General features: G+C 43.6%; 2 protein-coding genes and 1 non-coding gene across 3 annotated transcripts in view; 1 reads left to right on the top strand and 2 right to left on the bottom strand.

Moving 5' to 3' along the window:
- The window catches only part of MATN2 (matrilin 2), a 59,078-nt gene extending 56,339 nt beyond the window's left edge, over positions 1–2,739 (top strand). The window contains exon 18 of the mRNA XM_056854885.1: positions 2,597–2,739. Coding sequence (XP_056710863.1) covers positions 2,597–2,739 — 143 coding nt within the window. The remainder of the gene's footprint in view (positions 1–2,596) is intronic.
- Positions 2,740–7,877: 5,138 nt separating this feature from the next.
- Positions 7,878–12,413, bottom strand: RPL30 (ribosomal protein L30). The gene is made up of 4 exons (XM_056854462.1): positions 12,362–12,413; positions 10,049–10,194; positions 9,032–9,162; positions 7,878–7,954 (listed from the first exon to the last, which is right to left on the bottom strand). Exons 1-4 carry the CDS (start codon positions 12,380–12,382, stop codon positions 7,905–7,907), a joined length of 348 nt encoding a protein of 115 aa, XP_056710440.1. The 5' UTR covers positions 12,383–12,413; the 3' UTR covers positions 7,878–7,904.
- LOC130482206 (small nucleolar RNA SNORA72) lies at positions 8,139–8,273 on the bottom strand. Its single transcript, XR_008933497.1, has one exon. It is a non-coding gene; the product is annotated as a small nucleolar RNA SNORA72 (small nucleolar RNA).
- Positions 12,414–15,031: the final 2,618 nt, after the last annotated feature.

The raw sequence follows: 15,031 nt of genomic DNA, 5'->3' as shown, positions 1-15,031 counted from the left end.
GGAGGGTGTGGTGGAGGAAAGGAAAATGGCACCGAATGTGGGTGGAGAGGCATGGAAATTTGTACCTTCCTTTCAACACTTGCCCAATTCAACGTTGAGTACAATATTTAGGAAAGGTTATATCAAAGCAGGTTGGAGAAAATCTCAGCGGCCTCAGCAAAACTGCACAGGGGGATTAGCAGTCAATGGTGTCGTGAAGAAGCCCCCAAGAAGAATCCTGCATCTGGGGAGGCAACCTGGCATTCTAAAGACTTGCTTTAATGCAGTTTGCAGTTTCACAGATGTTTGGCTTTTGCTGAGAGCAATTAACATTGACTTGAGTAAACTGGAGTAACTCTGCATTGGGTCATACTGTTGTCATTTCAGTCCCACCTTTCTCCCAAAGGGAGGAAATTAGGGCAAAATTATACATCAAAGTGCTCATGATAGTTAAATTCACAAAAGGGCCACACTAGCGAGGAGTCTGAAATACTACATTCTTCAGCTTAACTCCCTGTAGCTCCCTTTCCCCAAGAACTTTACTCCAAACTAAGGAGCAAATCGCCAAGAATAGATTGGGAGGGATCTGCTACAGACTTGGGAGAGGGTTCAGCCCTCTTCCCTCACTATTAAAAGTGGATCCTGATCGTTCTTTCTACATAATTGTTTTTAAACACAGCTCTGCCACCAGCACACCTTGGTTTGGCAGTCGAATGTAGGGTTGGATCCACTGGCACTAGCACATACCTCCAGCATCATGTCAGTCTCTTGCACCATTAGGAAAGTGCTTTGCATTAAAAGAGTTCATAGCATAAGTACAGGTTCCAGCCCTAAGGTTCTCACCAAGGGAGTAATGTGCTGGCACTTCAGACCGCAGGTATTCTCCCTGACATCTGGTTTTCAGTGTGGAGGGAGTTTGTTATATGACACATCTAATCATGGGTAGCTTCACCTGTAGGGTTGCCAACCTTCAGGTGGTGGCTGGAGATTCTCACTATTTCAACTGATTTTCAGGTGATAAAAATCAGTTTCCCTGGAGAAAGTGGCTATTGGTCTCTATGGCATTGAAGTCCCTCCCCAAACCCCGTCCTCCTCAGACTCCACCCCCAAAATCTCCAGGTATTTCCCAACCCGGAGCTGGCAACCCTATCCACCTGCTATCTAGTGATACAGTGTAAATGCTGCATAGGCTCATCATTGAGGACTAGGCCTCAGTTTCCTCCTATTTCTTTCCCTGCAGTTTTCTCTTGTGCACCCAACAACATTCTGAATCTGAACTCTGCAGGATTTGTTCCAGTTCAGGAGAAATGTAAAGGCATTAGTTAAACATTAGATGTTATCAGTCCTGTCAGCGTAAGACATTAGATTCAACAGAAAATGTCCCTGATCTTGGGGTCTGAGCATGCAGGGGAGGCTGTACGCTTGCTGTTTCTCACAAGAATCTTCCCTCTGCTGAACATGTAGTTGGAACATACATCTCTGACAGCACTGATGGTGTCGTGGTGCAGGCAAGGAGCAAGGGCTGGAAGTGTAGTCTGGGGAACAGTTCAAGCTCATACACAGTTCAGGCAGAGTCAAAAATCTCAGTACAGGTAAGGGAAGTCTGAGGCGTTAGTCAAAGTCAGTCCAAGAAGTCAGGATACCAGGAATCCAAAGGATAGCAGGGAAATAAGGCCGGTACACAAGGAGGTTGGTGACAAGTTGCTTGCACAACAGCCAAGCCTGATGGCTTAAATCCCTTCTCCTGGTGCTGTAGCAGAGCCAGCTGATGCTGATTAGGCTGAGTTCACAGGTGGTGCTTTAGCCCTGCACGTCCTCATCACTGCTACTGACGAGGTTCCTCTGTAAAGCCTTCAGTCTAGCGCTCTGCCGTCTCTGCTGCATTGCCAGACGAACCTTCTTCTCTGCTCCAGTGGCCTTGGCGAGGCCTCTGGAGACACTGCATGTTGCAAGGTGTCAGGTCCAACTGGAGTCCTTGAACTGGCAGGCTGCAGGCATCTCCTGACTGGCTGATCCTCTTTTCTGGCAGGCTGTAGGCCCTGTGGTTGTTACTGTGGGACTTCTGCCTGAGGATGTCCCTCTGTTCTGGCTTCTATTTCCCTTTCCTCAGAGGAGGTCTCTGCAGGCTGACTCATGACAGATGGTGTGGTTAGTGTTGAGCTAGAGTTCAAGTCCCCAATATGCCATGGAAGCTCACTGGGCGACCTTGGGCCAGTCATTCTCTTTCAGCCCAACCTACCTCACAGGGTTGTTGTGAGGGTAAAATGGAATGCAGGGGAGAATCATGAGCTGGAGGATAGGTGAGATAAAAGTGTAATGGATGCAGTTTCTCACCCCTGTGTATTCTGCCTCTCACAGTTGACTGTGATCAAGACTGCAGTTCTGCACAACTCATTGCTGTTTCAGCAAAGGTTCTGGACTTCAAGTCATGTGTTAGATTTGCTAAATGTATACACTAAATCTAGTAGTGAAATTTTTTTCATGTCTTTCTTCATTGCTTCCTGCATACTACATTGTTAATTACTTTAATGACAGTTAATGTATGTGTCTCTTCGTTCTAAGGATGATTCTGTTTCTTTAGCTTATGAGTTATGAACACTTTCCACTTACTGTTCAGGAAATCCTTCAGAAGAGAAGAAAGATCCATGCAAATGTGAAAGCCTTATGACATTCCAGAATTTGGCAAATGCTGAAGTTAAAAAACTAACACGACAGCATATCCTTTTTTACATACCTGCTCCTGTTTCAGTGAATCCTTAGGTTCTTTGATTAAAAATTAAACCCCCTTCTAATAAGAGAATAGTTTACCATTAAAAAATAAATGCATATTTGAAGGAGTTCTACAATAGTTTCATCTAAAGACTGGCAGTACCAAGCACACCTGATAACTCCATGGCATGTACCTGCACACCTTGAAAAGGAACAAAAAGGAAAGCTGTTGCACCCGGGCAGTTTTTCCCGATCTTCTGGTATGCTTGAAGTAGGGAGAACTGGAAAATGGACATGATGTACAGAATCCCCTTAACTGATGAATACATACAGGGGGACAAGGGGGAGCAACTGATTAAAAGCAGGACAAAGAAGTAAGATTACATTGAAAGCACATTACCTGTTTCTGGTGCCTTGATGTTTACTTGATGTCTACTAGTAAAAATGGATACTTGTCATGATGCATACCTATTCTCTCCAGGATCAGAGGAGCATGCCTATTATAATAGGTGCTTTGGAACACAGGCAGGACAATGCTGCTACAGTCGTCTTGTTTGTGGGCTTCCTGGAGGCACCTGGTTGGCCACTGTGTGAACAGACTGCTGGACTTGATGGACCTTGGTCTGATCGAGCATGGCCTTTCTTATGTTCTTACTTCAGTGGTAGTGGCATGCTTTTAGCATAATACTGAAGTATGATTTCTAGCACATTGGCACCAATACATCAGTGAGGCTGCCAGTACATACTGTGATTTTATACAAAGATTAGTAGTGGCAGTATGAAGAACAGACGCCCTCTAGCTGCAATCTTGAAAAGTCCAAGCTGCCTATTATTGCACAACCAGAGAACCTACTTTTTAAGAAATTTAAGAACTCAGTGACACTATCAGCGGCTAGTTACTGAAGTACTTGAAGCTAAGTAACGACTTCAGTTGCTCAGCTGCTACACAGCATGGGATTGAATAGCTGACATCAGTTAAGTGCCATCCATCCTGTCTCTGTAGCTTCTTCCTCTTGCCAGCTGTGCTAGCACAAATACACAGGCAACAGTCACGGTTGCTAAGTTCTTTCAGTGGGATCACTGTATGCCGCTGTTTGTATATCAGGTTTCTTTTCTGCATCAGGCAGGGCTCCACAGCAGCTACAGCGCTTCTGTCTACCCCAACCCAGCAACTGTGGTCAGTTAATGATTGCACATACCTTCTGCTGAAGATGGATGTGCATTTCTTGGGAGGGAGGTGTCTCTAGTTGTTATATGCAGTTTGTGGGATCGTAACATTATAATCAGTCAGGTAACACTACTAAGGACTACCTTCAGGACCACCTACTCCCATATTAACCTACCTGGCCACTAGTCATCTTCTGAGGCCCTGCCTTTTAAATTTATGTCTATGTTTTTATATTCATGTATTTTAGTTCTGAGAGCCAGTGTGGTATAATGGCTAAGAGCGGCAGACTCCAGTCTGGAGAACCAGGTTCAATTCCCCACTCTCCCACATGAAGCCCGCTGGGAGATTCTGGGCCAGTCACAGTTTTCTCAGAACTCTCAACCCATGCAGAGGCAGGCATTGAAAACCCTACGGGGTCACCCTAAGTCAGCTGTGACTTGATGCACTTTCCACCACCATTTTAGTTCTGGATTTATAATGAGTTTTTATAGTAGTTTGTTTTTAGTTTATCGCCTTGACTGGGCTGAAAGGCAGGCCAGAAATCTTCTAAGTAAATGCTGCTAGGGTAGATCCAAAGATCCATGAGCAGACTTTGTGGAATAATACTTTCCTGTCCCATCCCCTCCATGTAAATCCCCACATCCCATGAAACTTGGTCCTTGAGTTCTGAGGACTCCCAGGAATAGAGTTAAGCATGATAAATTGGGGGGTGGGTCCTGCAATGAAGAGAAGTTAACAGAATCACCCTCTTCTTCCAGAAGAGCTCTTGCACCAGCAGAAATAAACTGTAGGATTAAAAACCCCTCATGTACGATACTAAGAAACATTATTAAATGCCCTGTAATGTTTTTCCTTAATGTATGATTACTAGAAGAGATGACGAAAAGAATGGAAGCCCTGGAAAACAGATTAAGATACTGAAGAATGCTAACAGAAACATGTGTTGTGCTGTACATTTATACATATGAAGGTAATGTATCCAAGGCATTACATGCTCTTAGGAGAAAGGAGAAATTTATGCTTCCCGTACTTCAACAAAGTACCATACCAGACTTCATTTTTGCATTGATGGCAGATAGGAGATGCACGATCCAGTGTTTTATACAATTGTTTTCAATTGAAATAAGCTATATAATAAAATGGTGCTTTTAAGAACATAATCAAAAGTGGTGCTGTGAGCATTTCAAACAAGACTTTTGAAACCTGCAAAGCGCAGCTGGAAACTACATCATAGAGCAACTTCACTTGAAGCTGCTGTAAAAAGTGGAAGGTTTCCACAATCCAAGGTGCTTCTGGCAAAACAAATGAAAGTCGACAAGGTAAGCAAAAAATAATTTGAGGAGCGGAAGACCAAAGACGTTAAGACAGAAATAAGCATTTCTTCAAATATATCAGAAGGAAACCGGGGGGGGGGGGGGCGCGAGTTGGGCTTGTGGATGACAAAGGAATAAAAGGATGGCTTAAGGAAGACGGGGAGATAGAGAAACTTGAACAAACTCTTCTCCCTCTGGAAAATGCAGGGCCATATACCCATGCCAGAGCTGTGGTTTTGGGGGCGGGCGTCTGAACAACTGAGCCAAATTGAGGTGATAAGAGATGAAGTTCTAGGACTATGTGGCAAAGTGAAAACGTAATAGGTCTGCAAGTCGAGATGGCATACATTCAAGGATTCTTAAAGACCTAAAATGTGAAATGGTTGATCTAATGAGTAACTTGTTGCTAAAACTGACCTTCATGCCAGATTACTGAAAAGTAGCAAAGGTCGACACAATTTTTAAATAGGGGTCCAAAGGTCATCCAGAGATCGCAGGCCAATTAGCCAGGTAAATTAGCTGAAACTGTTATTAAAGAGGGAATTAAGCACATTGAAGGCCAAAGCCTGCTGAGGGGAAATTAGTATGGCTTCTTCAAAGGAAAGTCCTGCATCATCAACTGTGATGCCCTTTTTCATTCACTCGAGTCTCTGTCACCCTCCACAACCTGTCCCACATTCAGGGCTATGGGTAGAGCAGGCAGTCACAGTTCACCACCAGTCTTGCCTCTTTTAAAACATTAAGAGAGCCATGACCATTTCACACCCCAGGTCGTCCCTCTTACTTACAGACACCAACAGACGGAGTAGCCCAGCCCCCTTTAATAATCACCCCTCACTTAGAAACAGCACACACTACCACCATTTATTCATATCCTAATATATATTTATGTATATATAGGCCAAGATCTTAGCTTGTGTGTGTGAGCGCTTCTTTCTCAGACCATAAACATCCAGCCCTCAGGGTTAAACAAAAAAGGAGTTAACTTTTATTTATGGTTTGAACTTAACATTGTATGAAATCAGGTAGATGTTACAAAGTTTCTCTTCAATTGAACTTGTGAACTATTTCCCTATTCAAGGATTTGGGATTCTTTGTTACAAGTTGACCTTTTTCCAGCCAGCCTTAAGCTGCCCTTCTGCCTCAGCTTCACTCAGCCAGTCTCACTCCCAGCTGCCTTAACAGCTGTTTTCAACTGTCCCTCTTACCAACATTCCATCAGCTCCCATTGGTTGCTCATAGGGAGAGGCGGAACCTAACCTGTCGATCACTCCAGCCTTCTAGAGTTCTTGGAGTAGGTTAACAAGCATGTGGATAAGGGTGATCTGGTAGACATCACATACTCCAAAAGGTACCTCACGATTAAGCTTAGCAATCATAGGACAAGTCCTCTTATGCATTAAAAATTGGTAAAATGGCAAGCAGCAGACAGCAATGGAGGAAGAGCAGTAGGGTCCTGCAAGGATCAGTATTAGGACCAGGAGCGAGCAGTGTAGTAGCCAGGTATGCAGATGATACTAAATTACTGTCATGAGTCAGCCTGCAGAGACCTCCTCTGACGAAGAGGAAGTAGAGGCCAGAATAGAGGATCAGCCAAAGTCAGGAGATGACTCACCATGCCTGCAGCCTGCCAGCTCAAGGACTCCAGTTGGACCTGACACCTTGCAACATGCAGTGTCTCCAGAGGCCTTGCCAAGGCCACTGGAGCAGAAAACAGGTTCGTCTGGCAATGCAGCAGAGACGGCAGAGTGCTAGACTGAAGGCTTTACACAGGAACCTCCCCAGTAGCAGTGATGAGGAAGAGCAGGGCTGAAGCACCACCTGTGAACTCAGCCTCATCAGCATCAGCTGGCTCTGCTACAGCAGCAGGGGAAGGGATTTAAGCCATCAGTTAGGCTTGGCTGTTGTGCAAACAACTTGTCACCAACCTCCTGGTGTACCGGCCTTGTTTCGCTGCTATCCTTTGGATTCCTGGTATCCTGACTTCTTGGACTGGCTCTAACACCTTGGACTTCCCTTGCCTGTATTGATATCTCGGACTCTGCCTTCACCGTGAATGACCTTGAACTGTTCCCCAGACTACGCTTACAGCTTACAGCCCTCGCTCCTCGCCTGCACCACGACAATTACTCAGGATGGTAAAAACCAAGGCAGATTGTGAAGAGCTACAGAAGGATCTCACCAAACCGGGAGAGTGGCAACAACGTGGCATGAAATTCAACATGAGTAAGTGTAAGGTTATGAATATTGAAACAAAAAAATTGTAAGTACATGTTGGTGGAGTCTGAAGTGGCTGAGACTGATATTGAAAGCTATTGTGGGGTTGTAGAAGAACGCTTCATAAAAATGTCAACCTAATGTGGCGGTCATAAAAAAATCAAACTCAATGCTAGGAATTATTAAGAAAGGGACTGAAAAGATAATGGCTGATATTATAATGCCCCTGTATAGATCAGTGGTGCAGCCTCACTTGGAATACTGTGTAAAGTTCTAGTTGCCATATCTCAAAAAGAATATTGCAGAATTTCAAGTAATATAAACCAAGATTAAGCTACAATAAAATGTACCAGTTTCAGGCATTTTAGCAGTGTATTTCTGACAACTAGTTCCAAATAGATCAAGTACTCTTACTTCAATTTTTTAAGGTGTCACTTTGTATCCATTTTATGAAAGCTCATGCTAGTAGTAGATTTGTAACCAGGTTTTATTACACAAAAAATGAAAGTTCTGCAATTTTACTTCTCACTGGTTTGTTCTGGCATGCTTCTAATGATGTCAGAATCACCTGTTGAGAGAGAAAAAATCCGCATTTTAACATCAAGAAAGTTGGTACAAAGATTTCTTTACCTGTATATATTTAAATCCTTTCTCTTAAAGGGTAACCCACACTACACGAGTTCCACTTGTTTTACATTTTCCTTTGATGTTGCAAAACATTTATAGACTCCCAATTAGCATATATTATTCCAGAATGTCACTAGCAGTTAAAAACCAGAGCTAGGGATACAAACTAGCCCTGGGGACACACTGCATAGTGTTGCTATAGCGAACGTCTAGCCTGCCCTGACCACTGGACGATCAGGACAGCGAGAATATATTCGCATTTATGCTTTTCCAGGTATCACAATGAGAATCCTAGTTGGAGTGTAACGGCCTATGAATAGCAAAATATAAACTTTCAGAAATGCTTTAGGAAAAACTTATGACTTCATTTCCCTGTCAAGTGACTTCCAATGAACCTCTAGGCAATAATGAGAGCAAGTGTTTTAACTAAGTTTACCAGGTGATTCATTTTAGAACTACCCAGAATTATAGAAGCCAGGCACTCGATCCAGAATGCCCCTTCAGATTTTTATTAGAGCAGACAACGCTACACTGATTTTTAAAAAACGTGTTTCCTAAAGTATCTAGTTCATATGAGGCACTTAGAAGGAAATCAATTTCTCCTGAATAGATCAGAAATGTATTGAAGTCTTGTAGCCATTTTATTTTGCTTTTTATTTACTCAATTTAGATGGGCAGCTAAATCAAACACTAGTTAACTGCAAGTCACATCTTCAGAAATCACAGGGCCGATTTCAGTGTATCGCAAGAGCCAATGAGATCTATGAGTGATCTATGGCCATGTTGCTGAATCTAAGCTAAAACACATTCAACAACTGTGCTGTTACTTTTGCTACCTACTGACTTGAAAGGGGTCAAGATATTAATTCTGAAATCAGTACCACTCTCAGAGAACATCAGTGAGATGACCAAGATACACAGTGAAATCTGCCTTGAGTCTCAGTGAGAAAAGCAGACTATAAATAATGCAAATAAACAGAAAATAAAATAAGTATAGTTTAAAAGGCAGTCTACATACCTGGGTCAATGATGGCCAGTGTACATACTCTGTAGTACTTTCCACAAGCTGTACCCAATTCAATGTTGTTGCCGCTGTAGTGGTGCACGCCAGTTTTGGCCAACATAGCGTAGTACTCAATTTCTGATTTTCTGTGAATTTAAACACATATGAAATTCATACTGGCTTAATCATGAATCTGTTCTACATGCTGGAAACCTGGCTTCCGAGGCACAAACGTAGTAATTAGGTGGGAAGCTTTAGTGATACATCCCTGCAACTTTTAACAGCATCACTTTATGGTACAGACCATTCTATTCACCTAGAAAAAAAGTGTGTGTGTGTGTGTATTAAGTGCCGTCAAGTCGCTTCCGACTCATGGCGACCCTATGAATGAAAGGCCTCCAAAATGTCCTATCTTTGACAGCCCTGTCAAAGAAAAAATTTAACTCCTTTTAAAAGAGATGTTATGCATAAGCATCTTTTATAAATGTTAATGACCTCTTCTAGTACAAGCAATCTTCTGCCAAACAGATACTGAGGTACTAAGTTGCAAAAAAACATTATGTTAGTTTTGATGTACTGGGGCTCCATGAGCTCTAAACAAGGAAAATGTTCCCATTAATTCACTCAGACTGAAGCATTCCTTGTAAACTGGGAAAGCAGTGACTGATGAGAATTTGGAAAGGAAAATCTGAGGAGCCCTGTTCTTTAGAATTAGACTTAAGAATACAAGATACACTTTGAGATTTAATTGCCAAAGATTGTTGCCTAACCATTACTTTTGTGTAGTATAGATCACTCTATCTCTGCTACATTAATATGGCTTCTAACCTAGATACGTTAAGCATATTTAACTTGGTAGTACAAAATTTTGAACCAGCTCATCTTTTTTAAAATGAGTGGTTATACTGAATATTAAGAAATCCTGTTTCAACCATACAGTAAGTTCTCTTATTTTAATGAATCACTATACCATAATAAACAACATGCCTGCTGAACTTACAAAAAGTCTGTTTTCAATAAATGCTCACTTACCTCAGAGCGGGACAGTTGTTGGCAAGGATGACCAACTTGGCTTTGCCCTGCCGGATCATTTTCAGAGTCTGTTTGTACCCTAGTACATATTTACCACTTTTCATAACCAGCTGAAGCCTAGAGTTGATGGACTCTAAGGACTTTTTCTATAAGAAGACATGAAGAAAATTACAGGGATCAAAAATTATTTCAGCATTTTACAGTGCATTTGTATATATTAAAGAATACCTTTAATAACAAGCAAGACTGCTTAACTTTCCTGGAGTCTAATTGTTTGGCCTCATGCACACGCACAAAACTGTTATACTGAATCAGACCACTGGACTATCAGCAATATGACCAGCGGCATCTCTCCAGGGTATCAGGTAGAGTTTTTTCACATCACCTACTACCTGATCCTTTAGCTGGAGATACTAGGGGTTGAACCTGGGAATTTCTACATCCTAAGCAGAGGTCCTACAAATGAGCCACAGCACCTCAATATTCTAACACTTTGTAAACTTAGAATTACATTATTCTATCATGCATTTTTAATATATTTTATAACTATGAGAATTAGTTCACATATGAACTTTTAAAATCACCTCCCCATTTTGTTTAAAAACCTCAAGAGTTGTTTGAACATAGTCACAAAGTCTGGTTTTAGAAAGATAAGTATACAGTAAAAATCCAAAGCTGCACCCCAACTGAAAAACACTCTTTAGTTCTCAGAACTAGTTGTTGCCAAATACCATATGCAGAAATATTTAAGGCAATTATGAACCCCAATTATCCAAATCCAGACATTAATTATGTTCTCTGCCCGGTCACAATACTCTGCTTTCTAAAATGAAAACCCCAGAACACATTTATCTACTTTATACCTTAACCTGAAATTAACTGAAAGGCCATTTTAAATTAAAAGTTTCTTACATGCTTAAGACTGCAACCATACGTCTATATCATGACAACGTGACCATAACTGAGTGAATAGTGCCATCTGCCTAACAAGCAGGACTGTGCTTCTTACAGATACTTCTCAGTAAAGGGCAGAACATGCCTAAGGACTTTCAAAACACAATCTTTCACATGCGAGGGGGAAAGGACGCTCATGCATACATATAGATAACACCTTCCCTGATCAAGTACCAAAATTGAGCTCAAAAGAGTAATCCAATGTTTCTGTCCATTGAATATTTCATTAGTCCTTTTATATATATATAACGTCACTGCAAACATTCTTCAACTCTAGAGGCTGCAAAATTGTGCATTGTCAAGGAGATACCACAAACCAGCCCTACATGAAGACTGTGCTATTTCCTTTTCACAACTAAACACCATAAGACTCAACCTCTTGGTTGTCCTGACCTCATATTTCATAGTCTGCTTTTTACAAGTCACAGCATCTTGACTTGCATCACGCCACACCGATATGAATACAACTGAGCACACACTTCACACATCTGCTTTGGGCGGCCACAACCAGGGCACAGCGGCCAAGGCCTTCCCCCGATGCAGCCTCTGTTCACGAAGGCCCCTTTTAGTCGCCATGGCTTTACAACTATTGGTGGACCTTGTCTCCATGAATTCGTCTAATCCACCTTTTTAGCCTGGTGTCCTGGTCTTTTGGGCACGATGTTCTGTTCTTACTAACGACCCGCCAGCTGATCCGCCCAGAGACTCCCAGACTCACACATGGGGTCTTTCCCATCACCTACTCGCCTAGTCCCTTTAACTATAGATGCCAGGGATTGAACCTGGGACCTTCTGCATGCCAAGCGGATACTCTACCACTGAGCCACAGCCCCTCCCTATGGCTCTCCAGGGTCTCAGGCAGGGGTCTTTCCCATCGCCTACTCCCTTTAACTATAGATGCCAGGGATTGAACCTGGGACCTTCTGCATGCCAAGCGGATGCTCTACCACTGAGCCACAGCCCCTCCCTATGGCTCTCCAGGGTCTTAGGCGGGGGGGGCGGTCTTTCACATCACCTACTTGCCAGGTCTCTGTAATTGGAGATGCCGGGGATTGAACCTGGGACCTTCTGCCTGCCAAGCGGATGCTCTACCACTGAGCCACAGCCCCTCCCTATGGCTCTCCAGGGTCTCAGGCAGGGGTCTTTCACATCGCCTACTTGCCAGGTCTCTGTAACTGGAGATGCAGGGGATTGAACCTGGCACCTTCTGCCTGCCAAGCAGATGCTCTACCACTGAGCCACAGCCCCTCCTCCAGGAGCCCCAACCACAAGACGCCCCTTAGGCAGAAAAAGCTGCTTTCGAGCAGCTTCTCCTCGCGAAACGCTCCGCCACGCTCCGCCCGGGCCTCCTCCACTCACCGTCTTCTTGGCGGCCACCATCCTTGCGGCTCACGTCGGGCCCGCCGTTACCTGGGGAAAGGAGGAAAGGGGGTTAAACACGGCATCGAACCGCGGCCTGACCGTCCCGCGCCCGCACGGGCCCCGCTCCCCTCCCCTCACTCCCCGAGACCCGCTCACCAGAGAGGAGCCTCCAAGATGGCCGGGCAACGAGGAAAGGAAGGAGCTCCCACAGTGCAGCGCGCCTAACCACGCGGCTTCGCCACGGCGAACGGCTGCGCTCGCGAGAGGAGAAACCCCGCCCCTCCCTTTCGGAAAGGTCCATTGCGGTGAGCATGCGCACTAGAGATAGTGGGTATGCATAGAGGGAGGCTAGACCAAACTAGATTAATTCGTGCTATTACTATGTATGGGTGTGAAAGCTGGACAGTGAAGAAAGCTGATGGGAAGAAAATAGATTCCTTTGAAATGTGGTGTTGGAGGAGAGTGTTACGGATACCGTGTACGGCCAAAAAAACAAATCAGTGGGTTCTAGATCTAATCAAGCCTGAACTGACCCTAGAAGCTAAAATGACTAAACTGAGGCTATTGTATTTGGGTGGGTCACATTATGAGAAGACAAGAGTCACTGGAAAAGACAGTCCTGCTAGGAAAAGTTGAGGGCAGCAGGAAAAGAGGAAGACCCAACAAGAGATGGATGGACTCAATAAAGGAAGCCACAGCCTTCAATTTGCAAGATCTGAGCAAGGCTGTCAAAGATAGGACATTTTGGAGGACTTTCATTCATAAGGGTCGCCATGAGTTGAAAGCGACTTGACGGCACTTAACACACACACATAGAGGGAGGACGGGAGCGGGGATTGGTCATCACCGCTGCAAAACCCTTACAGAGAGGCGGAATAATAACGTGATCGAGAACGGGTGGGCTTTCTCAGTCGCCTTCTGCTCTGCATATGGTGGTTTCCTCCAAGTGGCCACAAAGCTGTGTGTTGTGTGTGTGAAGTGCTGTCAAGCTGCTTCTGACTCATGGCCGACCCTATGAATCAAAGTCTGAAGATGCCTGCCACAGCTGCTGGCGAAACGTCAGGAAAGAAAATACCAAGACCACGGTCACACAGCCCGGATAACCTACAAGAACCAATGTACTCTGACCATGAAAGCCTTCGACAAAACTACCATTATTTTATTGTCGAAGGCTTTCACATTCAGAGTTCATTGGTTCTTGTAGGTTATCCGGGCTGTGTAACCGTGGTCTTGGTATCTTCTTTCCTGACGTTTCTTTCCAGCCTGCCACAGCTGCTGGCGAAACGTCAGGAAAGAAAATACCAAGACCACGGTTACACAACCCAGATAACCTATGAGAACCAATACGATTATTTTATTCCATTGTAGGCTTTTGCGGACTAGAGCCTTAAATAAGTTGTCTTTTTTAGTATAAGTGTTGACTCATTTACCTTTGCTCGTTACAGGTGTTAATTAGTGGGCACTTTCACACATGCCAAATAATCCACTTTGATGATTGTTTGCGAGTGGATTTTGCCATTTATGCGTGGGAGGTTTTGCCTTGGATTTTCTGCTTTCTAGGTGAACATTTCCCCCATCTGAATTCTCAAAACTGCATGGGGGCTTCTTGTTGAGTTTTGAGAATTTGGATGGGGAAAATGTGCATGTAAAGGGTGACAAATCCAAGGCAAAACCTCCCACGCATAAACGGCAAATCCAGCTGCAAAGTGCGTTGAAAGTGGATTATTCGGCATGTGTGAAAGCGCCCTAAGTATAACTAGTGGTTTTTTTCTTGATTAAATCTGAATTTAACTATTTGCGTTTCACCCACATACCTCCTGTGTTTCATAGCTGCTTGGATCCTGCTATTGCTGTATTTTCTATACCATTTTCTGGCAGCCATTTAGTGGCTGCTGCACCCACCACACTTGTGTCAGAGTTCCAAAGGGGGGCCCAAGCTCGAAAAGGTTGAGGACCCCTGTATATATATTATTTTAAAGGCTGTTTTAATGTTCAAATGTTTTCATGTTTGTTACCTGAGGACCCTATTTGGGTAGAAAGACGGCATTAAACTATTGGAAACAAATAAGTGGCAGATTTCAGTTACAAATTATGGGCATTAAAAAGTTACCTGTAAATAGCACAGTAGGGAGAATCGTACATTTAACTTTAGTGGCTGTGCTGGATTTCTGTTTGTAGAAGGAAGAAGCACAGTTGGTTAGGTAATAGCGTCCTCTTCCTGCCTGTCTTCTGTCTGTAGCCGTATGTGTGTGTATTTGCTAACTAAATGCTAAACACTTTACACATTGTAGAAGTGGGTTCTGGCTCACAGATGCTTCTGCATTTATATGATACCACAAGACTCTCTTGTTTTGGCTATTGCAATCTAACAGGCTGCCTCTCCGGAGTGGTATCCTTTACCAAAATTCTGCTACCTTAGGCCAAGTGCCTAAGGTACACTCTATTCCAAAACAGGACCTCAACCCCAAGCATGTGCAGAATGCCTTCCTTTGTGAAGACATGACAGCTGTAATCAAGTTATTTTGAAACTGACATGAAATATGCATTAATTGAAATGTCTCCCTTCTGTTAACATGTTATAGAAACATTTTCCATTTTGGCACCTAAAGAGGGAGCTCTACTCAAGGCCTGTAGATATCCATTCTATTCTATGGGTATTACTGGCTC

Source organism: Euleptes europaea, chromosome 8, assembly GCF_029931775.1.
Source record: "Euleptes europaea isolate rEulEur1 chromosome 8, rEulEur1.hap1, whole genome shotgun sequence".
Lineage (NCBI taxonomy): Eukaryota > Metazoa > Chordata > Lepidosauria > Squamata > Sphaerodactylidae > Euleptes > Euleptes europaea.
This window is presented reverse-complemented; position numbering and strand designations above follow the sequence as displayed.

Coding starts and splice junctions, on each gene's coding strand:
- RPL30 (XM_056854462.1), bottom strand. CDS start 12,382: ATGGTGGCCGCCAAGAAGACG. Junction 10,195..12,361: donor TGGTGGCCGCCAAGAAGACG/GTGAGTGGAGGA, acceptor GTCTTCTTATAG/AAAAAGTCCTTAGAGTCCAT. Junction 9,163..10,048: donor AACAACTGTCCCGCTCTGAG/GTAAGTGAGCAT, acceptor TTAAATTCACAG/AAAATCAGAAATTGAGTACT.